Consider the following 24,153-nt stretch of genomic DNA (forward strand, 5'->3'; position numbering starts at 1 on the left):
CCAGAATTACACATTACACTTTCCTAAAACAATATAGTCAATACATAAACATTTATAGCCTACAATACATTTGATATCTGATTCTGCTATAACTATTTATATGTTTGGCAGAAAATAGGGACATTACAATACTAAACATTTGCTGTGTCTTCAAATGTGTGATGCTAACAGAAGCAATAGATGTATTCTGTACCCCTTATTTAAATTTCAAATTGACAACACATTATTAGAGAGCAATAAAACAGAAAGGTGATGGAACCACTACCACTAGGACATTTAAAAATATACTAACATCCATAACTCACATCACAGCTGCCATCAGAAAGTGTATGAAGAGGTCACTGGGAGTGGGATGCTGGTAGATGTTACACAATTAAAAAAATAAGGGTAAGAGGTCAGAACCAGTAAAATTTTATATGCACAATGTCTTTATTTCCCACGGTGTACTTTTTTGATAAGATCTGATGCACGGAAAAGCAGCTCATTTAAAGGTGCTTCCATTTGCTCACATGGGCAGTGTTCTAAAATACAAATATATATATATGCCTATGAGACCATAAAGATTGCTCACTATCATACATGCAACTCAGGGTTAGCCCTAACACCACATGGGGAGTTGCTATGTCAACAGAGGTGCTATAATGTCTCTTTCTTTCTCTATCTCTCTATCTGAAAAAAAAATGCTGGAGCAGTACACATATGTGTTCCACCACAAGAAAACATCTTTATTGTTACAAGGGTGTGGGTGTGAGAGAAGGCTGGCTTAGTAAATGTCATCAACACTGAGAGCAGGTCTAATGTGCTTGTGTTGTTGTTCTGCTCCATAATGATGTCTATTTGTAAAATGAAGACCCAATATAAAGCAAATAGAAACATATGAATTAGGGGGCCGGGTGGTGGCGTACCTGGTTAAGTGCACACACTACAGTGCTCAAGGACCTGGGTTCAAGGCCCCTGATCCCCACCTGCAGGGGGAAAACTTCACAAGTAGGGAAGCAGGGCTTCAGGTGTCTCTCTCTCCTTCTCCCTCTGTCTCCCCCTCCCCTCTCAATTTCCCTCTGTCTCTATCCAGTAATAAAAATAAATAAATAAATAATTAAATTTTAAAAAAAATATGAAGTATCAGCAGGGGGCTGGGTGGTGGCGCACCTGGTTGAGGCACATGTTACAGTGCACAGGGACCCAGGTTTGGGCCCCCGGTCCCCACCTGCAGGGGGAAAACTTCATGAGTGGTGAAGCAGTACTGCAGGTGTCTCTCTCTCCCTAACACCCCCTTCCCTCTTATTTGCTGGCTGCCTCTATCAAATAAAGATAGTTTAATAAATAAATAAAATAAAAATAAAGTAGCAGTAATTTGAACACAAACTTGTTAGTTAGAGCTATTGTATTAATCTGAAAGTAACTCCTTTAAAAATACTGTACTAGTCTCTGAGAGAGCTCACGTGGGAGGATGCCTGCTTTGACAGGCGTGCGACGCAAGTTCGAGCCTAGGCCCCACACCACTGGAGGAAATGTATTGCTGTCATCTTTTCCTCTATATTTCTCTCTCCTTCTAGCTGAAAACACTGGCTTGAAGCAATGAAGCTTTGGTGACAAGTGACAAGATTTTAGAGTTTTAAGCAATGAAAACTTTTCTCCTATTGACTCACTTTCTGCAGGAATTATGCTATGGGTTCAATGTGGAAAAAATTTCATTCTCAGTAGATTCTATTTTTGAAAGGGGGGAGACTCTATCCCTTTAGGACCATTTCAAAAACAAATGAAGCACCTAGAAGTCATGAAGATGGAGTACGTGCATGCACGTATGTTCCCCTCCCCCCAATCAAGTGACCACCAGTCTCCATTCACTAGCTAAGTAGAGTAATTCTGTTCTCTGGTGGTAACTGCCAACACTGGAAGTGTTACTTTATGAATATAGACGGTAATGTAAGGGAAGCTAAAATTAGTTCATACTTCGGAAACATTTTGTTTACTATACCTCTTAGCAAAGTTCTGAGTATCTCCACATTATTTTCTATATAACTTACTTCCTACCAAAACAAACACAGGCCTCTTCAAATGTTACTAAGTTCTCAGGCTGGGTGGTGGCCTACATGGTTGAGCGCGCACATGTTACAATGCTCAAGGACCCAGGTTTTAGCGCACATATTACAATGCTCAAGGACCCAGTTTTAAGAGCACATGTTACAATGCTCAAGGACCCAGGTTTAAGCCCCCCGTCCCCATCTGCAGGAGGAAAGTGTCACAAGTGGTGAAGCGGGTCTGAAGGTGTTTCTGTATCTTCCCTCTCTATCTCCCCCATTCCCCTTAATTTCTGACTATCTCTATGCAATAAATAAAGATAATAATAAAGAAAAATAAGCCTAAGTTCTCTGCAGTCCATTTTTTGGTACGAGTTTAGACTGAAAGGGGAGGCAGCATAGAAAAGCTTGATTTGTTGCCTTAGGGATCCTGGAAACCAAATGACATTCAAAGAACTTCCAGGTAAAATTTCTGAAGGCAGTTTGTCATTAAAGATTCATAAACCACATGGTTCAAGTAAAGAGAACCTTTTGGGATATAATACACTGGTATGTCCTAAAGTCCAGAAGTCAAAGGAAAAACAACAACAAAAACTTGGGACCAGGAGAAAGTTTACTTGGTAGAGCACATGCTTTGCCACATGTGAGAACTTGGGTTTGAGGCCCTGGACTCCACATGGGGGTACTGGCAAGGGGTGGGGAACTGGAGGGGCAGTACCTTCATGGTAGCTGGAACAACGCTGTGGTATCTCTCCTTCTCTGTCTCTTGTCAAATAAACAAACAAATAAATACATGGAAGATGTCTGCCAGGAGAGGAAGAATCTCGCACAAAGCCCCAGTGGTATCTTTTATAATTTTATATACAACAAAATTAAGCATTTTAATAATTGTGGTGATTATTAAAATAACAACAGCAACTACTACTACTACTACCACTACTAAAACTACAACAACAACAAGCCTCATCTAGCCTGCACATTTTACACTGGAGACAATAAGATCCTGATGTTGAATTCAACTAGTAATTGGCATTTGGGGTACTACTGCCAGAAACCAGTTACAACCAAAAGGATTTTCTTCTGTTTTTTTCCTACTATTTTATAATTTAGAAAAAAAATGGACATCTCAATAAAAAAATATTAGGGGGAGAAGACAGATCATTCACGCTTCAGTGGTATAAAATCCTTGGCTCTGGGAGTTGGGCGGTAGCGCAACGGGTTAAGTGCACATGGCGCAAAGTGCCAAGGAACAGCTTAAGGATCCTGGTTCAAGTCCCTGGCTCCCCACCTGTGTGTGTGTGGGGGTCCGCTTCACAGGTGGTGAAGCAGGTCTGCAGGTGTCTATCTTTATCTCCCTCTCTCTGTCTTCCCCTCCTCTCTCCATTTCTTTCTGTCCTATCCAACACCAAAGACATCATCAACAACAACAATAACTACAACAATAAAAAATGATGGCAACAAAAGGGAATAAAAAAATAAATATTAAAAAAAAATCCTTGGCTCTGAGTTATCCCACCCTTCAAACAGCTCTTAGAAATTATCTGTTCGCCAGTGTGTCTCATTTGGTAGGCTCCTGTCTTTGGGCATCTTTTGCCCAGCAGGCACAGAGATCCCTGCCAGATGTAGCTGGGATGGCAGGAACCCAACCCACACTACAGAGGCACCTTCAGTTCCAGCATCACTTGCTTGGAAACTAAAACAAACCCCATTGGCTTGGCCAGTAACCATGACCTGGTTAAGGCTATTTAGAGTGTTTTGTTACTCCTCTTGCCCTCTATGTGGTCCAAACTGGGGAAATTCAGAAGTTCAGCATTCCTGAATAAGACCTCACCATTGGCAGCTGGTTTCCTTAAGAGAAAATGCTACCTACTGCTACTCTCCCATTCTTTATTTTCCAACTGGTTCTTTTATTTCAGAAAAGTGGGCAACAGAGTGACAGCCTCAAGTAGAGCCAGAAGTCGCCAGTATGGTGGCAGTTACTTCTCAAATTTGTCCACTAATTCCATCCAAATCCAATCTTATTTGACACTGATACTGGCAAATATTTCAAACTTGCCTTATCACTTGTATGTCTGTTTTTGTAGGGTCGGGGCTTCATGCGTATATGATCTCACTGCTCCTACTTCGCCTCTACATTCAGATAAAGACAGAGGTAGAGAGAGATAAAGACAGAGAACCATAGCACTGGTGTTTCCTCTGGTGCCAAGGTTAGAAACCTGTTATGGGTCTAGAAACTGGGCCATACTCATGGCAAGGTATTTGCCCTATGTAGTGAGCTATCTCTCCAGACCACATTTAAAAAAGCCTGCCCCCCCCATTCTCTCTCTCTCATCTTTAAAGCCATAAAAGTTGACCCAATAATTGACATGCATTCATATGACAGCCTGACAAGAAGGAAGGCAGCAATGTTTCCACAAGTCCAACTAAGTGGAAGACATTTGCATAATTTACTCCACTTGACAGAATGGCAGGTTTCACAAACAACAAATAATGTCTTTGTGAAATGTGCCCTCCATACTACCATCTGGTGATTCTTTCCTAAGCACACAAACCACAGTTAACTTGATTCTTCATAGAGCTCTTTAAGATGAAGGTACAAATAATCATGGCTGAGATTTCATCCCTTATGTGGGAGCTCTGCTCACACTCTGGAAAATGACCAGAAATAGGCCCAGTATAGAGCAACCCTCTATATTTCTGAAATACAGTTGGGTCCCAAGTCTCAGGGGTCTCAAGAAATAAACATGTTACATGGCACAAAATGCAAGGACTGGTGTAAGGATCCTGGTTTGAGCCCCTGGCTCCCCACCTGCAGGGCAGATGCTTCACAGGCGGTGAAGCAGGTCTGCAGGTATTTATCTTTCTCTCCCCCTCTCTGTCTTCCCCTCCTCTCTACATTTCTCTCTGTCCTATCCAGCAACAACGATATCAATAACAACAACAATAAAACAAAAAGGGCAACAAAAAGGGAATAAATAAGTAAAAATAAAAAAATAAACTTGTAAAATAAAAATTAACAGAATTAACCTAGTCTTGTGACTAACCTGTATGTCTTGAAATTTTTGCCTACCGTTGCTTTTATTAAAAAGATAGAGTCTAGGGGGGGCTGGCGTTAGCACACATAGTGCAAAGCACAAGGATCAGTGCAAGTATCCTGGCTGAGCACCCGATTACCCACCTGCAGGGAGGTCGCTTTGCAAGTGGTGAAGCAGGTCTGCAGGTGTTTATCTTTCTCTCCTTCTCTCTGTCAATTTCTCCCTGTCTTGTCCAATGACAAGAACAGCAGCATCAACAACAACAATAACAATAACAACAACAATGGAAAAAAGAGGGCTGCCAGGAGCAGTGGATTTGTAGTGCAGGCACTGAGTCCCAGCAATAACTCTGGAGGCAAACAAAAATCTAGTCTGATATTATAAACAAGAAGACATGTTGATTCAAGTAAGAAAGATGTTAGAAGAATGTTTTTTCTCAAATTTTTCTGAGGTTCCAAAACTCCCCCCCTCCACAGAAGTTCCTGATGCAATTTCACTTAATTCTTGCATATCTGGAATGGTATTCCTTAAAAGGTTTTTTTTTTTTAAAGCTCAAATAGTTTAGCCTTGAGTTATTCATAATGTCTTTCCGTATGTATAATGTGAATGGCAGTTCAGTTCAAATCAAATATTTGTAGAGCACCTAAACTGTAGCAAATTATGCCAAGTTCTCTAATGTGAAAACTGATAAACATTTTGAAATGGAAACTCCAGCTATGCAGGGCAGGATATCAACACTGCAGCAATATCATTGTTCACTGAATGCCTTTTGAGTCTCATTTTGAGCAACTTTCTATCAAAGTGATGTCTCTTTTAAATTTTTCTTTTTAACAGATTGGCTTTATTTATTGACTATGGGGGGGAGAAGAGATGAGAGGAGAAGAGAGGGGAGAGAGAAAGAGAGAGAGAGGAGAGAGAGAGGAGGGAGAGAGAGGAGAGAGAGGAGGAGAGAGAGGAGAGAGGAGGGGAGGGGAGGGGAGGGGAGGGGAGAGAGAGAGAGAGAGAGAGAGAGAGAGAGAGAGAAGAGAGAGGAGGGAGAGAGAGGAGAGGAGAGGGAAGGGAAGGGGAGGGGAGGGGAGGGGAGGGAGAGAGAGAGAAAGAACGAACACGAGAACACAGGCCAGAGCATTACTCAGCTCTGGAAGAAGATGTGGTGGGGATTGAACCCACAATTTATGGAGCCTCAAGTACTCACATGGAAGCAACAATAGACCCGAGCTAGCTCTGCAGCTTTGGTTTATATATTTTCTGAGAGAATTTTAATTTTTTTTTGCTATCCCCAAAGCATTATTATTTATTGCCAATTGTGCATATATTTTTAAATTCTCTACCTCATCTCATATTTCCCATACTAATTAAAAAAAAAAAAAGGGGTAATTCAACAGATTTTTCATGTGGGAAACTGCAATGTGAACAGCTTCTTTCTTTTCCCCATTAGGTCTAAGTCTCCTGGTTTAGCCCTTATTCCACCAATATCTCGTTTGTAACAGACATTTTTCTTTCTTTTTTCTTTTACTGTAAAGTTAATGGTTTACAGTACAGTTGTTGGTACATGAGTAGAATGATTTCTTTTTTTAAAAAATATTTTATTTATTTATTAATGAGAGGGATAGGAGGAGAGAGAAAGAACCAGACATCACTCATGTGCTGCCAGGGATTGAACTTAGGACCTCATGCTTCAGAGTCCAACACTTTATCCACGGCACCACCTCCTGGACCACATGAGTACAATGATTTCTCATTTATCATGATAGTATCTGGAAAACACTCTCATGTAAATAAGAAGGAAGCTTAAATAAGAAGTACGCTTAGGAAAATTAAAGATCAAAAGATCCATAGGAACACTAGGATTTTTAGGAATAGGGTGAGCAATAATAAAAGTTATAACATTTCTCTACAAATTAGATACATGATATTATTGTGAAATAATGCTCTATATTAAAAAGAGGATGTGGGCAGGGAGATAGTCCCACTAGCAGAGCAGGAGAACTTTGTGCCTATGGCATCAGAAGTCCCAGGTTCAATGTCAGGCACAACCATAAGCCAGAGTTGAGCAGTTGAGAGAAGGGGAGGGGAAGACAGGAGACAGAGAGAGAGAGAGAGAGAGAGAGAGAGAGAGAGAGAGAGTGTCAGGGGGGTTGGGGGAGTTAAAGGAAAGTGTGGTGCTTGCTTTGGGGTCCTAGTGCATGATGGCAGAAAAGGACCTCAGTTGAGGGTGAGAGTGTTTTGCAGACACCTATCAGGGCAAGATGATAAATTATACCCATGTGTCAACAACTGTACTATAAACCATTGTTCCAAGAAACTAACTAACTGAAAAATAACAAAAATAAATAAATATTCTTGAAAAAAGTATTTTTACTCAAAACACACACACACACACACACACACACACACACACGTATAAACAAAGGGGAATCAAAGAACATCATTCTTACAAGTTAACTCATTCAACTGTATTCATCATTTTAATATTAGAACAGATCAAAACCAAAGTCTTTAAAAGGTGATAGGGCTGGAGTGTGCTGTACTAAAGTAAAGAACTGGGGGCGTGAGGTGGAGGAGGACCTAGGCTAATAATGACAGTGTTTTGCAGAAAACTGAGAAATTTTACACATGTACCAATAACTGCATTTACTGTAAACCTCTAATCTTCCCAACACACACAAGAAAAGAAAAAAAAAGAAGAAAAGAAAATGGATTGGAGTAGCAAATGAGACTTTTTTTTTTGGTCTGGAAAATAAAACTTTTTCTAGCTTATTGTTTCCATGAGTTTAGTGAGATTATATTTATACCATTGGGGTTTATCTTTGCAATATTTTTTCCTTTTTTTTTTATTCAAAGAATTATTTCATCATTACACATCCACTAATTCCAAGTGTATTAAAGAAGACTAAACAGTATGAAGCTGAGAGAAAGAAGGAATTGCTGACCAAGATGATGCAACAGTGAAAGTATCCGTTTTCTCCCTGTGCTCTCAAAATATTACATCATCTTTCAAGAAGTTTATAGGAAAGACTTCCATGGAATATACCTGAAAACAAAAATTTTCACTTTCAGGGCTGGTATAATGTTTATGCAAAATGGCTTTCATGCCTGAGGCCCAAGGTTAATCTCTAGCACAACCGTAAGCCAGACCTGAGCAGTGCTCTGGTTAAAAAGAAAAGAGAGTCGGCTGTAGTGCAGCTGGTTAAGCACACATGGTGCAAAGCACAACGAACGGCATAAGGATCCCGGTTTGAGCCCCCGGCTCTCCACCTGCAGGGGAGTCACTTCACAGGCAGTGAAGCAGGTCTGCAGGTATCTATCTTTCTCTTCCCCTGTCTTCCCCATCTCTCTCCATTTCTCTCTCCTATCTAACAACGATGACAACATTAATAACTACAACAATAAAAAAACAACAAAGGCAACAAAAGGGAATGAATAAATAAATAAATACTAAAACAAAAGAAAAAGAAAAGAAAAAAGAAGTCAGTTTCCATGTTGTCAAAAAGTAGAAGATTGGAACTATTTCACAGTTCACAGGCAGATTAGAAAATAAAGGAAGCTGATCACATAAGCAAGATCTCAGGTAGTAACATTCTGAATGAGCTTTTTCAAGTTCAAGAATGAACACTGCACACCTAAGAAAAGAAAAAGATACTTTCATTCATTTATCTATTCAACATGAAATCAGCAATCTGTAGTTACGATAGTTCTAGTTCAAGCATGACAAGTGATTAGGAGCTAGTTTCTGCCAAAGGGTTGGAGTGAATACCTTTAAATCCAGACAGGGGCTGAAAGGAAGCTCACCCAGCAGTTGTGTTGCTTTCCATGCATGACACCTCAGGCTCGAGTCCAGGCACCACACGGGAACACCATGGACAGCACCATAGATGGTAGAGAGAGAATGGAGCATTGCTGAGCTCTGGCATTATGACATGCTGGGGTCTGAATGTGGGAATCTCCTACATGCAAGACTGGTGCACTACTGCTGCTACCTTCCAGACTCTATAATTCTCATTACAATGGCTTTTTACATAGAGACAGAGGCAGCAGTATATCTATATCTATATCTATATCTATATCTATATCTATATCTATAGAGAGAGGAGACCACAGCACCAAAAGTTCCTTCAATGCAGCGAGGGCCGGGCTCAAACCTGGGTCACACACGTGGCAAAAAGTACCAAACTGTCCAAGTGAGTTATTGTGTCTCATTAAAATTTTACTATCCTTGTATTCCTTTTTGTAAATCGCTTGCAAAAGAATACAATTTACCAATTGGAAACAACAAATGAAATCCCAGAGTAGCAGTAATAATAGTAAGTGTCCAGTTAGTGAACAGAGCAGCTGGGTTAGTATTTCTGGTATAGCCAGGATACAGGTGTGGTCAGAGTTCATTCAGCTAGTGAGTGCAACAGCATTTTCAGGTCGCATCGCCTGCCACTCGTACATGAGTGGGTGAACACACACCTACACAGGAACTACTGAGGAATCATTACTGAGGAAGCCCCACCATGATGCGAACAACAGTCTCAAAGAAGGGATTTATCCTCAAAAACGATCACTCATCTGGATTAATCTGAAATACCTGTTTCATCATTAAACAAAAAAGCAAAGAAGTCATCTCATTTTCTAGGGAAATACATCAGACTTTTCTCAGAAGATTCTCATTAATGTCTGCAAAACATTGTCCTAGAATGTGCTTAAAAAACCCAAGGTCTTTAAAACACAAAAACACATAATTTGAAATTCTGTTTTTTTTTTTTTTTTTTTTTGGGGGGGGGCGAATCTTACTTCTAAGAGGAAAAATGCTTCGATGAAAGAATTAAATAATCTTCCTTCATGTCGTCTGGTCCACAAATCCAAGTTTAGATGGTGTAGAGTGTTTGGTTATGTTTAGGCTCTTCAGTTACAGGTGAGGGCATATTCATCCCCAAGACTCTCACTCTCAAGGCTAGCTTGAGTATGTGGCAGGTCTCACAAGTATGTTTTCCAAGTGAACTTTCTCATGGAAAAATATGTACCCAGGATGTTGAAACCCCTGTACTAGTCACCTTAGTAAGCTACATTACTGATCACATAAACAAGTATTTTGAGGTGGTCTGAGAACTTTTAACAAGGGGGAAGTAAATACTGAGTTATTTATAAGTGAATTTTGGAAGCAATATCTGCTTTGTCTACATTTATTTCGACATTTACCACTTTCTCAGTGAAGTCACTAAATGGAGCTCTTCCCACAAAGAATGTTTTCTCAAACACCTCATTAGTAAGAGGAAAAAAACCTCCTACCAAAACAAGTCTCAGTATTTACTAACCAACAAGGTCCATGAAACTGGGGATCATATTTCATTTCTGGAAGAGTTTCCTAAATCTTTTCATCCATTTTCCAACTTCTGGAAACACTTTGAAAGTAAAATTTGTTAAATTCCTATATTTGCCTCCATGGTTCAGGTCCTTCCTTTCTTTTTGTCTCCAGGGTTATTGTTTGGGGCGTGGTACATGCACTATGAATCCACTGCTCCTGGTGGCTATTTTTAGCTTTTTTTTTTTTTCCTTTTTTCTATTTTATTTGATAGGACAGAGAGGAATTTAGAGGGGAGGAATTGAGAGAGAAATCAAGAGAGGGGCTCAAACCAGGTTTTTTTTTTTCTTTTTTTTTTATATTTATTTATTTACTTTCCCTTTTGTTGCCCTTGTTGTTTTATTGTTGTAGTTATTCTTCTTGTTGTTGTTGGATAGGGCAGAGAGAAATGGAGAGAAGAGGGGCAGACAGAGGGGGAGAGAAAGACAGACACCTGCAGACCTGCTTCACCGCCTGTGAAGCGACGCCCCTGCAGGTGGGGAGCCAGCGGCTCGAACTAGGATCCTTATGCCAGTCCTTGTGCTTTGCGCCACTGTGCTACACCTGACTCCCTCAAACCAGGTTCTATGCACATAAATTCTTGTACATACTATATTGTGTGTGCTTAACTGAATGCACCACCGCCTGGCCTTGATGATCCTGTATTTCAAGTGTCACATGGAAGGCTGGTTCCTGGCACTAGAAGGTTTCCAGCTGGCAAGAGCCCAGCTTAAGTATGGGTCAGTGATGCAATATACCTCCTCTCCTGCTTTGCTAGAGGAGGCTGAAGAAGGCAAATTGCCCCCAGAGCTAACAGAAAAACACTCAAAATCAAAGGGACACAGGCCACCTGATATCCAAATTGTATCAAATTCAAACCAAGTCTTTCTAATCTTCAAAAGAGGAACAGTTACAAAACAACTATTAAGTATAGAGTTCAATCTTTGACCATATCACTGGGCCAACTGTCTTTATGGAAAATAAAGAATGAACTAAAAAACCTCTATATTTAGAGCTATGCTGTATTTATAAAGAAATCTCTGGGGGCTGCGTGGTAGCGCACCCCGTTAAAAAAAGTTCAGGAAAAAAGAACAAGATAAGACAAAGAAGGCTTTTAAGATATAAAAATGTGTTAAGTGGGGAAGTAGGTCTGGTAAAAACCTATGGCATTTGGGAGAAGTAGAACACACCCATTTTTAATTACAAAAATCCTGTGTGAACAGAAAGGTGCCAACCTTGATAGAGGGTTGCAAGTCCCACCTGCAATAAGTTTAATATCAACCATGGAGCTCTCCTGCCTTCTCATATGATATACAATCTGTTTTGGATTGAGAAATGATCAAATCAAGTGCCCTGTAACTAAGAAGAAAGGGAGTGACTGTCCATCTGCAATTTCCCTTTTTGGTATTTATGGATTTAATGCTTTCAGTGGTGCCAGGGCCTCATATATGTGTGATTCTGCCACTCCTAAGACAATTTTCTTTTCTTTCTCTCGCTCTCTCTCTGTTCCTTTCTCCCTCTCCCTCTCCCTCTCCCCCCCCCCCGCCCCCGCCTCCAGGGTTATCACTGGGGCTTGGTGCCAGCACTATGAATCCACTGCTCCTGCTGGCAGCCACCTTTTCCATTTTTTTTTTTTTTAATAAGACAGAGAGAATTTGAGAAGGGAGAGGGGATAGAGAGGAGGGAAAAAGAAATACACCTGCAGACCTGCTTCTGACCTTCCTGCAGGTGGGGAGCCAGGGTCTTAAACTGGATCCTTGGGCTTTGTACTATGTGTGCTTAACCCAGGGCACCACCACCTGATCCCCCCACCCAAGTCTCTTTTTATTATTATTAATCTCAAACAGAGAGACATCACAGCAATCCTCCACCATCCATGGAGCTCCTCCCTTGTTTTCATGGTGCTCCCATGTGATTTTAGGGTTTGAATCCAGAGCCTCCTTCAGTCTACTGAGTGAACTAGCTCCCTACCCTAACCATTTTCCTTTTTAATCTAGGATACAGTGACATTTAAAGCTACTCAAAAACTTTGAGATCTCAAAGAATATGAAGAAACTGCAGAAGCCAAGAAACCAAGAAACTCCAACTTTTAGACAAAGTGACAAACCAGCAGACACTTTTGTGACTGGCACATGGAACACAGGTGTGGCACCACCTATAGCCCACAACTAAGTAATTCCATGGAAAAACAACTCAGAAGCTCTCCTGGCAAATGCTTTTCTCACTGACGTTTCCTGCCCTGAGGGGGAAAAAGAGTTCATATTATTTGCTTTCAAACCAATTGCAAGCAGAAAAATACTAAAACCACATTGCTGGCATTTTCCTTGTTCTTTTGGCTTTTTTCCCCCCCGCATTCTTTATAATTTGATTATTGACTTGATTAATTTAGCTTTCTGCCTTGCTATATTGATCATATTTTTTCCTAAGCCGGGTAAAGAGGAAATTTTCAAAAGCCCGTCCTGAATAAACTGGATAGAAGCCATTAAAGAAAAGGTCAGCAATATGTCAAATACATCTGTATTTTTGTCAAAATTCTACAAAACATAATGCAAAATTCTGTGACCAACTATACAAAAAGCAGAGAATTTTACACTAATAACTCTTAAGTCTTATAATTCACATTTAATGCTCATCTGGAGACTCAAAGAAGATACTTGAGGGAACAGAAGTGATATACTAGAGACCAGATGGTAGCGCATCTGCTTGAGTGGACATGTTACAATGCACAAGGACCAGGGTTGAATTCCCTTGTTCATACCTGCAGGGGGAAAGCTTCAAGAGCAATGAAGCAGTGCTGCAGGTGTCTCTCTTTCTCTCTCTCTCTCTCTCTCTCTCTCCCTTCCTATTTCCTAACAATTATCAAATCAAAGCAACTAAAGAACTTTCACATTTATGAATGCCTCTGCATTTGTTTACAAAGAAGTAGAAGACAAAGCAAAGTGAAATAACAACAACAACAAAAAAAAAACTTTAAAAAGTGGAACTTGGAGTCAGGCGGTAGCATAGCAACTTAAGCACCCAAGACGCAAAGCCCAAGGACCAGCATTAAGGATCCCAGTTTGAGCCGCCAGCTCCCCACCTGCAGGGGATTTCTCTATGTCCTATCCAACAACAACAGCAATAACAATAATAAACAAGGGTAACAAGAGGGGGTAAGAAGTGGAACTTTATGCAATCAAAATTCACATTGGCTGACTAAACAGTTCCTAAATAGCATTTAAATATTTCTCAGTCACAGACCAAACAAAAAGTTATTTCACTCAGTTTTCAATTCGATCTACTAGTTGACCTATTATTAGTGGAATTTTGATGCCAGCTCCCGATAGTAAGTGAAAATAGCCAAACTAATCTATGATGATTAACTTACCCTATTAAATTAAAATAGTGGGCTGTAACCATAACTAGATATCAGGGTTAGGTTTTTCATTTTTCCCCATAAAGGCAAATTTTCACAGGAGTGGGAAAGGAAAGTCTTTGTGGGAAAAACAAAGTGTGTGCTGTATGCTGCAGCATCTCCAGAGAGGTGGATCACAATGGCTCCTTACCTCCCATCTGTGTAGTCTGCGTCTGCTCCGCCCCACCAGACATCTGAGTCATCCTCCTCCGCATCTGCTGAATCGATATTGTCACTTTCTTCGGCCAGTGGGCAACATACAAACTCCACCCCTCGGAACTTGTCAATTCCACAGGGCAGCAACATGCCATAGTCGTGCAAGTTGGTGCTCTTCTCACTGCAAGTCTACAAAGCGGAAGGAGAAAACAGTGAGGGGTGAGAGAGTAGATGGGTTCACTCTAAGAAAATCCCCACTAGAAAACGGTCAACGTATAGACCCACTATATCGAGAACCAAGGGAAAGAAATGAGCCTATGCTTTGGGGGTGGATTCATATATAAGAGATTCTTTAACACATTATCCTCCATTATCCTTATTTTTTAAACTTTATTATTAAAAAATGAATCACTAAAATGATTTAATAAAAACATGTCATTGCATGAGTTTATAAAAACAACAGAAATAGAAACTTATGCTAAATCAGACATAGATGAAGTCTGCGATATCAGAGAATCAAGGTTTTTTTTGGCTTTGGTTATATATATATCTGGATGGTGTCTAGGCTCCATGTGGAACCCCAACTCACTTCCACCTACATTACAGATGGAAGCTTTTCTCTTTTTCTTCTTCCCTTCCAGAGAAACAATTCTGGGAAGAGAAGAAATTATTCTTTTGGTATGGATCAAAGCTCAGCTCATAGTCATTAGAGACTTCCCTTTCAATATCTTTCTACAGTCTAGGGATCTGAAAAATTTGCACATATCAAGATTAATATAAAACTCTGAAAGCATTCGCTGGTGACAGAAGAAAGATGAATAATTCAACACACAGAGGTAAGCAATGAAAATATTGCAGAGTGCATTCTGGCCTCACAGGAATTTGAGTCATTTTTGTTGGTAATGAAGAACTTTTTATTCAAAAACTTGAGAAGAAATGAAAAAAATAAATGAATTTATCAGGTGGGTACCTGAGTTTCAAATTATTTATTTCTTTTGCTTAAGCTTAATAAGCTCTCAAACCCCCAAAGCACATTCTTATGTAAAATTATCTTTACAGTAAATTTGAACATATCGTTTTATAAAAGGCCAAAATAATGGAAATATTAAGTGTTATCTTCCACTAGACAGCATTAAGGCTATAGAATATATATAGAATTACAGATACAGTGCTTACCTTGAGTTGGATCAGGGTTTCTCAATGGCTACAACTGGCATTTTGGACCAGATGATACTTAGACGTAGGAATAGAAGCTTATCATAGCCCTTGAGGAGTATTTAGGAGAATTTCTGGTTTTTAAGCTTCCAAATGTCAGTGGCACCACCCCCTTTGGTTGTGATTATTATTTTGGGAGGCAGACCTATGGTGTCATGCATGTGTTATTCCACTGCTCCCAAGATGATTTTTTTTTTTTACATTCTTTGTATTTTCATTCTTTTGTATTTTCCATTCTTTGTATTCGTGAGATTGACAGATATGGAAGGAGAGATAACCTGTACTTGTAGTGCTTCCTTTGGTACCATCCACGGTACTCTCAGGTGGTGCCTGGGCTCAGACCAGGTCCAAATACATGAGATGGTATGTGTTTGTTCTAATGAGCTTTTCTGCCTCTAACCCTTTATATTTGCATATGCAAATACATCTCTAGGCTTTGACATATGTTTCTGGAGAGAAATAGCAAAGCAAAACTAAACTAGCTCCAATTAACAAACACTGAGCTATAGATAAAGGAACCTAATTTGAAAAGACTGAAGTCACTACCAAAAAGAAAGAAATAAAGAGAAAAACCTATAGATATCTTGAACAACAACTGCCATTTTATATGCATACTATTTTTCAATCAATTGCGTAGGTTCTCTGAATCCAAAGGCTCCAGAGGATATGGAATGATTAGATCAGGTGATGTGGAGCCTGTGGGTTCTGAGGTCAGATAGTGAGGGGTTAGAGCATAAGGTTTATTATACCTTCGGGGTTCCTGAAGCAAATGCACCAAGCTATCTTGGGATACTGCGTTTTCTACATTGCATGGAGGGAGATACCTCTACCCAACCCGCCTTAAAGTTAAAGGGTCAACTGTATATACATCAATGGGACAGAAAGTGCCATTTTGGCCTAATTGTCTTATGAGTTTTATCAGATTGATCAAAACTAAAGATTAGCATTGGGCGAGGGTTGGTGCCAAAGGCTCAACTAATATGGAAAAATGAAGAGGGTGCTGGATGGTGGTGCACCCGGTTAAGCCACACATAGTACAAAGCGCAAGGACCCATGCTAGGATCTGGGTGCAGATCCCTACCTGCAGTGGATCCACTATAGGATCAGTGAAGCAGGTCTGCAGGTGTCATTCTCTCTCCCTCTCTATCTTCCCCTCCCCTCTCAATTCCTCTCTGTCCTACCCAGTAAAAATGGGGGGGGGGGGGGGGAGATGGCCACCAGGAGCAGTGAAGTCATAGTGCCGGAAGCATGCCCTAACGATAATTCTGGAGGCAAAAAACAAGAATGAAGGTAGTGCCATGGCAGGGTGAGCTCAAAACTGGACGGCATAAACTAAAGTCTGGGTTCTAACTGCAGTTCTTATGTTGGCCTTTGAGAAGCTACTGCTTGTTCTGCCACTATATTCAACAAATAGAAAAGGGTCTAAATTATATAAACTTTGTATGTGACAAAGGAAAACAACAGGTAAATTAAAACTATATATGAGAAAAGCCCAATTGAATTTATAACATGGTACATGCATGTAATGAAGCTAACCAATGGTAACTAAAATAAATACAATTTTGACTCAAAAGTACTCTTAGGGGTGTCAGGCGGTGGCGCAGTGGGTTAAGCGCATGTGGCGCAAAGTGCAAGGACCGGCGTAAGGACCTGGTTCGAGCCCCTGGCTCCCCACCTGCAGGGAAGTCACTTCACAAGCAGTGAAGCGGGTCTGCAGGTGTCTGTCTTTCTCTCCCCCTCTCTGTCTTCCCCTCCTCTCTCCATTTCTCTCTGTCCTATCCAACAACGAAAAACATCAACAATGGTAATAATAATAATAACCACAACGAGGCTACAATAACAAGGGCAACAAAAGGGGGAAAAAATGGCCTCCAGGAGTGGTGGATTCATGGTGCAGGCACTGAGCCTGGAGGAAAAAAAAAAAGCACTTTTGTATTAATTTTTTAGCAATGAAAAAAACTTCTTTTTAAAAATGTTTTTATCAATATAGCGCTTGCCTCAAAACACCCTCTAAAATGCGACTGTCCCTAGGAAATCTGTACTTTGAAAGAACATAGTGTGTGGGCTGGTACCTCTTTGGCCACAGTGTGCCAGTGAAGGTGAGTTTCACAAACGTCCATCCTCTCCTGGTGTAAGAATTTGCACTTGTCAGGAACAAGGAGGGCATCACTTACAAACTCGCCAACTGCAAGAAAAGAAAGCACTTCGTGTCAGTTCACATGCATCCTGTGGGTTTATCAGAGTCTGAATCAAGGACATAGGGGCTGCATGGACATTGAGGAAGTAACACCACTCTTTTGAAAGAAGAAGTAATCCAATCCAGAGAGACCTGAACTTTACAAATGTTGAGTCCTGTCTCCCTCTGCAATCCAGTTACTACTATGCCATGTCAGTCTTGACTGTTAAAACACTTCCCACATGGTCTAAGTGAAATCTGTGTTTTCAAGAATGTACCACATTATATACATACGCTATGTATATACATCCTTGTACAGCTTCTACTAAGCTGATCCTCTTTATTATTATTTTTAGTTTTTATTGGTGATTTAATGATGGTCCATAAGACTATAAGATTACCTGGGTATAATTCAACACTGTACTTGTCATGAAAGTTCTGTGACCCTCCATGATAACCATCATACCTCTCAAGAGTCTTAAGGATTTGGGGCATTTTTTTTTTTGCAAGTTCATGTGTTATAATAATCCATATTCCACACATGGGTGAAACGACCCCACTAAGTGAAATTTTTATTTAGCTAATATAAAATTTTCACTGCAAACCACACAAGTGGTTTTCATGGCTGAAATAAGATTCCGTTGCCATTGCAATAAAGACAAAATACAGATTTTGAAAATACCTACACAACATCTAAGCACTGTTAATATGACTACTTCCTGACCTTCAGTATCAAACATTTTAATTTCTCTGCCACCTAACAATTTTTCCACTTATTAAACAAGTAGATCTCTGTATATATGTGTGTATTGCCTGTTTATGAATGTAAAACACAGTTCAATTCAAATTATTTCTCTAGCATTGTGGGTGTTGCAGACCTAACTTGCATACAATGAAGCCAGTGAACTTGTATTCTAATGAGAGTTAAAAAGGGATAATTACAATATGATAAGCCAATTATGAGCTTGATTTTCATTTATTCTTTGATGTATTGCAGTATTTCCAGCATTTAGAATAGTTTCTGCACAGTGTCAACCAATTATCTGTTGGTGATTAAAGAATTAAAATGCTATAGTAGAGATGAAAGTGACAGGCCAATATAGTGACTCAATCTACTAGAACGTCCGCAAATATGGACGGATTTAAATGGATGAGTAGGAAATAAACCAAATTAAAAATACATGCAAGTTCCATGATAGACAGACAGGATTTTTTTTTTAATACTTAAAGAAATTTATCTATTTGATAGAGTCAGAGAGAAGTCAAGAGAGAAGGGGGAAAGTAGAGAGGGCAGACAGAAAGAGAGACACCTGCAGCACTGCTTCACCACTAGTGGAACTTCCCTCTGTAGGTAGGAACTGGGAGCTTGAAACCTAGTGCATTATAATGTGTGTGCTCAACCCAGTGAACCACCAGCCCACTTCGTATCTATCTTGTGTTTCATTTTACATCCAACCGCTATACCCTTTCTGACAGAAATGATCATCCTGGCTGGTTGGCTGACTGGAAGGATGGATAAATGGGCGGGTGGATGAATAGGTAGGTGGGTAGGTAGATGAGTGAATAGATAAATGGTTGGTCAGCTAGGATGGATGGTCAGAGGAATGAATGGACAGCAAAAGACACTTCAAAATGATGGCGCTTCCCAGTCAAAAATAGACTAAAGAATAAGCAAAGCATTTTTGTAGAATAGGTAGAAATTCACTATGGCTGAACCACAGAATATTGGCACAGGGAGTCCAGAAGTAACTCGGACCAGTAAAATATGCTGAAATCTAATTTTAGAGTCGAAAGCTAAAAGATGCTTTCAACAGGAGTGGCATGCCCTGGTCTGCTTTCCAGATAAAAATTCTTCAAGTGAAAGATACGACTAGCAGGGGGACCATGAAAGCGGTCCACGTAGTTGGCAAGGAAGACAGAGAGGGGGAGAGAAAGACAGACCTGCTTTACCACCTGCCAAACGACACCCCCTGCAGATGGGGAGTCGGGGGTTTCATAGTACTATGTGAGCTTAACCTGCTGCTCTACTGGCCAACCCCACCCCACCCATATTGTCCTTGACTGAGAAATATATGCCCATTTCAAATGAGACCATTTTATATAAAGACTCAGTATTAGATAGCTAATGAGCCTTGGGAACTAATGGCAAAAAAAAAAATTCACTGTATTTTCATACTAAAACAAAATTAAGCAGTGGATTGTGGTTTAAAGCCCTACTTACACTATTTTCAGAACTGATCAGACACTCTAGAATGTCTCACCACAGACATTTTACACAGTTACAACCATAAAAATCCTTCTAAAATCTCTTAATAATTAAAGCATATTGGTAAAATTAATCCTTTCCCCAAGCTGGCGAAGCTTAATATAGTTTTTTCCTCTTTTAATTGCAAAAAAAATGTATGTTTTTTTTAAGTCTATCATAAAACAGGATCTGTGGGGAGTCTATACTTGCCATTCAGGGTAATTGTGAAGTTCAAATTGCTCTAAAAGATGTACCAAGAATCTGACAGTCTATGATTTGGTTTCATATAGGACCTTGTGGACTTGAATTTTTAAAACAAAGTGTGTGTGTGTGTGTGTGTGTGTGTGTGTGTGTGTGTGTGTGTGTGTGTGTGTGTGTAGATGGAGGAGGGGAGAGCAAGAGACTACAGCACCAAAATTTCCTTCAATGCAGTGGAGACTGGGTTAGAACCTGGGTCCTGCACATGTCGAAGCAACCACTATCCAAGAGAGCTGGCTCACCAACTCACTTGTCTATTTACTAATAACCATACAACTTGGTCTCTTGTTTAAAAAATTTACTCACAAAATACAGACATATACTAACTCACTTAACTACAACTCAAAGAGGATTTTCAAAGCTATTGAACAAGATCTTGGTTTAGCTTCTTGGCTTAAATGTCTTGGAGAGGTGAACAAGGACACCAAATTCAACTGGGACTCCACAGGTTCCAGTGGTTCTCTGGTGGTCTCTGACAGAGAACTATCTAGCTCAAATTACCTCATTTTGCAGATGGGAGAGGTAAAGCCCAGGTCCAGTGATTTTCCCCACAGAGACAACTGGCAATAGAACTGGCATAAAAATCCAGATTTCCCAGGTGCTGGGCAGTAGCACAGCAGGTTAAGTGCACATGCTGCAAAGCACAAAGACAGGGGTAAGGATCCTGGTTGGAGCCCTGGCTCCCCACCTGCAGGGGGTCGCTTCACAAGCAAGTGGTGAAGCAGGTCTGCAGGTGTCTATCTATCTTTCTCTCCTCCTCTCTCCATTTTTCTCTGTCCTATCCAACAACAACTGCTATGACAACAATAACAACTACAACAAGCCCAACAGGAAGGGCAACAAAATGGGATAAATGGCCTCCAGGAGCTGTGGATTCGTAGTACAGGCACTGAGTTCCAGCAATAATCCTGGAGGCCAAAAAAAAAAATCCAAATTTCCTGGCTCTCCTTCCTTCGAAGAGTAGTAACTCAACTCACTGCCATTTAAACTCTAGTCAAATGGTTTATTTGGCAATACACTTTGGTTGTTATAAAATTAGATTCATTTTAGACTATAAAATACTTAAATGCTATAATGCATAATGTGGCCGACTGAACAAGAACACCAGATTTAAATTAGCCAACAAGCCCCATAAAACTGCTGGGATCATATTCCTCTTCATGGATTAGAACCTAGGGTGAAAAGCATTTTAGAGTTCTGGAGGGAGTATTTATCTCACAGAAGTCTGTTGTTGAGGAGAAGACTACTGCAGATAATCAATGATACCAACAGAGACCAAGCTAGTCCTGTTTTTCTGTCAGGTTGGCTACTGGCCTCATGTTTTCTGGTCATTCTTAATGGCTTCATATTTGTTATCCTGAGAGGACAATGGCAAATCAGCTCAACGGATGGAAGTTCTCTCTCTTTTTCTTTCTGCCTTAGAAAAGTTTTATAGTTTTCTATAGGGAGGACACTCTTCTCATCATCTACCATATGCCATGACTGTTATCTAACCACACATTGCTGTAAGGAAGTATGTGGAAGTATTTTGCAGCTGAAGGTGTTATCACCATGCACAAAAGAATCTGCAATTCCTTTAGAAAGGAATGAACTGAAAGAATATGAACAGGGCAACAGTCTCCTACACTATGAGATTCAGCAACGGAAATGTAGTTTTTTTTTTTTCCATTTCTTTATGTCTTCTAAATTGACAGATGATTCTGAGAAGAATTCAACATTATTCTCTTATTTCAAGAATTAACAGCACAAACAGATCATGGATTTTACTACACGGGAAGAAATGGAGGGGAAGGGATGTCCGAGTAAATAGGACAATCTATATGTAATTTATTTGCTAGAGAGAGAAACTGACAGAGGAGAAGAAGATAAGAAATAAGCAGTGTTGCTTTACCACTCACAGAGCTTCCTCCCTGCGAGTGGGGACCACTGGCTTGAACCCAGGGTCCTTGACATTATATCCTGTGTGTTCTACCAAGTGTGCCACTGCCTAGCCCTGATCACTATTTCTATAGCCCAGATATCTTAAGTTTTGAGAAAGTGGAACTGGATAGATTAATCAAAGGGCTCCACAGTTTTAAGACAGTTTCTCCAAGACATAGATCTTAGAAGAATTTTTAAAAATTTTTTTATTAATGCCTTTATTTATCTATTGGATAGAGACTGTCAGAAATTGAGAGGGAAGGGGGAGACAGACTGGGAGAGAGATGCCTACAGCACTACTTCACCACTCTCAAAGCCTTCTCCCTGCAGGTGGGGACTGGGGGCTTAAACCTGGGTCCCTGTGCACTGTAACATGTGCACTCATTCAGGTGCACCACCGCCAAGTCCCAGAAGGATGATTTTTAAAGCTTTCACGAACTGATGAGAATACAGTGGTACTGGTCAGAATCAGAGAAATACAAATGGTGATGTATAGAGTCTTGAGATGTCAGCTCAAAGGTATTGATATGTCCTTCTGAACTTGTTTCCCTAGAGTTAAAATAATGGCACGTTTTAGTCTCCTTCTTTCTGCTCTGCTCCATGATCCACACTGAGCTTACAAGGAGACGCTGGTCAGCAATTCAATGATTTTGAACTGTGCTTGCCTTGCCTTAGATTCATGCTATCCAGAAAGCACTCAATTCTTTGTCCACAGCAAATGTGCCCAACAAGTTATTACCACTGTTGGCACCAATGTTACCACTGTATCCCCTCCCATATTTATCAGCCACAACTGCTTTTCATATTAATAATAATCATAGAAATAAGAATAGCTATTGCTATTGCTATTTAGCCCTATTTGGTGAGCCATGGATCTAGGAGGAAGGACTCAATCTGATAATAGTGTCTAAACAATTGATATCAAAAGCAGGCTGGACTCTGGGTTTGTTTTTACCCAACAATGGGTCATGAGATTCATACTGGTAGCATTAGAAAATTAGTGAGCAGCTGAAATTATGAAAATAATTACAATGACAGCTACACCTTTTCAGGTTAAGGGTTTCTCACACTTTCAGGTGAGGGGAAGCTTGATGAGAATGTCAAGCCACGCTCTCCCTAGTCCCAACACCGTAGGTGTCAAGCCACGCTCTCCCTAGTCCCATCTAGGTGTCCTGGGATGGGCCTGAAAACAGACTTGCCCAGAGGGATTCTGATTCAGGTGGCTCACAGGCCAGACTTCGAGAAAAGATATTAAGGACAACGGCTTCTCAGGCTTTAACGTGCATCCTGATCATCTGGGGATCTTATTAAAATGCAATTTTGGATTGGACGAATCAAGGGTGGGCCAATGTTTTCTTTCTAACAAGCTCCCAGATGATTCAATGCAGGTGTTTCTTTAGGTAGCAAGGGTCTACTTAAGATAATCCACTGGCATTAATCTTATTAGGGTTTATTTCTTCAAGTTACAAGTTCTTGCATGATAAAATACTTTAAAATGGCATGGAAACATTGCAATAGAGTATGTCCATTTCAAGTGTGTATCACCATAAATTGATGTCTGCAAATAGTTTACCACTGAAAACCCAATTTCACCCTTCAAAACAAAGCTGACCACTTTAACTATGGTGGGATACAAGTCATATAAAAATTTACCAACCTGGGGCCAGGTGGTGGCAGACCTGGATGACTGCACACATTACAGAGTGCAAGGACCAGAGTTCAAGCCCCTGGTCCATACTCGCAGGGGGAAAGCTTTGTGTGTGGTGAAGCAGTGTTGCAGTTATCTCTCTGTCTCTCTCCCTCTCTATCACCCTCTTCCCTCTTGATTTCTAGCTGCCTCTATACAATAAATAGTAATAATAATAATAATAAAATACCCACCTACCATGTTTATGTGTGCAAAGCATTACACTGTTATGTAACCAGTCTCAAGAATCGCTTCTACCTTGTGGAAGTGAAACTCTATGCCCATTAAACAAACCCTTTCCATTTTCTTCTCTCCCACCCCCTGACATGCTTCATTCGAACTTGTGATCTCTGAATTTGATTACTCTGTACCTCCTATAATTGGAACCACACGGTATTTGTGTTTTCATAATTAATTCTGTTTGTCCTATAAAAAAAAGAGAGCGAGAAAGAGACCTCTTTCATGCCCTCCTTCCATAAGCCGGTGCCCTGTCTCATGCATTTGTCACCATAAAGTGACATCCCATAGTAAGGGCTGAGTGTGTTTTCACACATCTCCTAGAGTCATGATGCTTCTGCTTTATACTCTGGGGAATCGGCGTTCCAGGACACATTGGTGGGGTAGTCTGCCCAGGGAAGCCCGGTTGGCATCATGGTAGTGTCTGGAACCTGGTGGCTGAAAAAAGAGTAAACACATAAAGGCAAACAAATTGTTGACTAA

At 40.3% G+C, this 24,153-nt stretch overlaps 1 protein-coding gene across 6 annotated transcripts in view; it reads right to left on the minus strand.

Annotated features, from left to right (window-relative positions):
- Nucleotides 1–24,153, minus strand: part of APP (amyloid beta precursor protein) — a 271,787-nt gene that overhangs the window by 149,699 nt on the left and 97,935 nt on the right. For all 6 annotated transcript variants that reach the window (XM_016186733.2, XM_016186732.2, XM_016186731.2 and 3 more), the window contains exons 4-5: nucleotides 17,220–17,332; nucleotides 13,928–14,121 (exon numbers count right to left, since the gene is read on the minus strand). In XM_016186733.2, the coding sequence (XP_016042219.1) occupies nucleotides 13,928–14,121; nucleotides 17,220–17,332 (307 nt within the window). The remainder of the gene's footprint in view (nucleotides 1–13,927; nucleotides 14,122–17,219; nucleotides 17,333–24,153) is intronic.

The sequence above is a fragment of the Erinaceus europaeus genome, chromosome 9, assembly GCF_950295315.1.
Source record: "Erinaceus europaeus chromosome 9, mEriEur2.1, whole genome shotgun sequence".
Classification (NCBI taxonomy): domain Eukaryota; kingdom Metazoa; phylum Chordata; class Mammalia; order Eulipotyphla; family Erinaceidae; genus Erinaceus; species Erinaceus europaeus.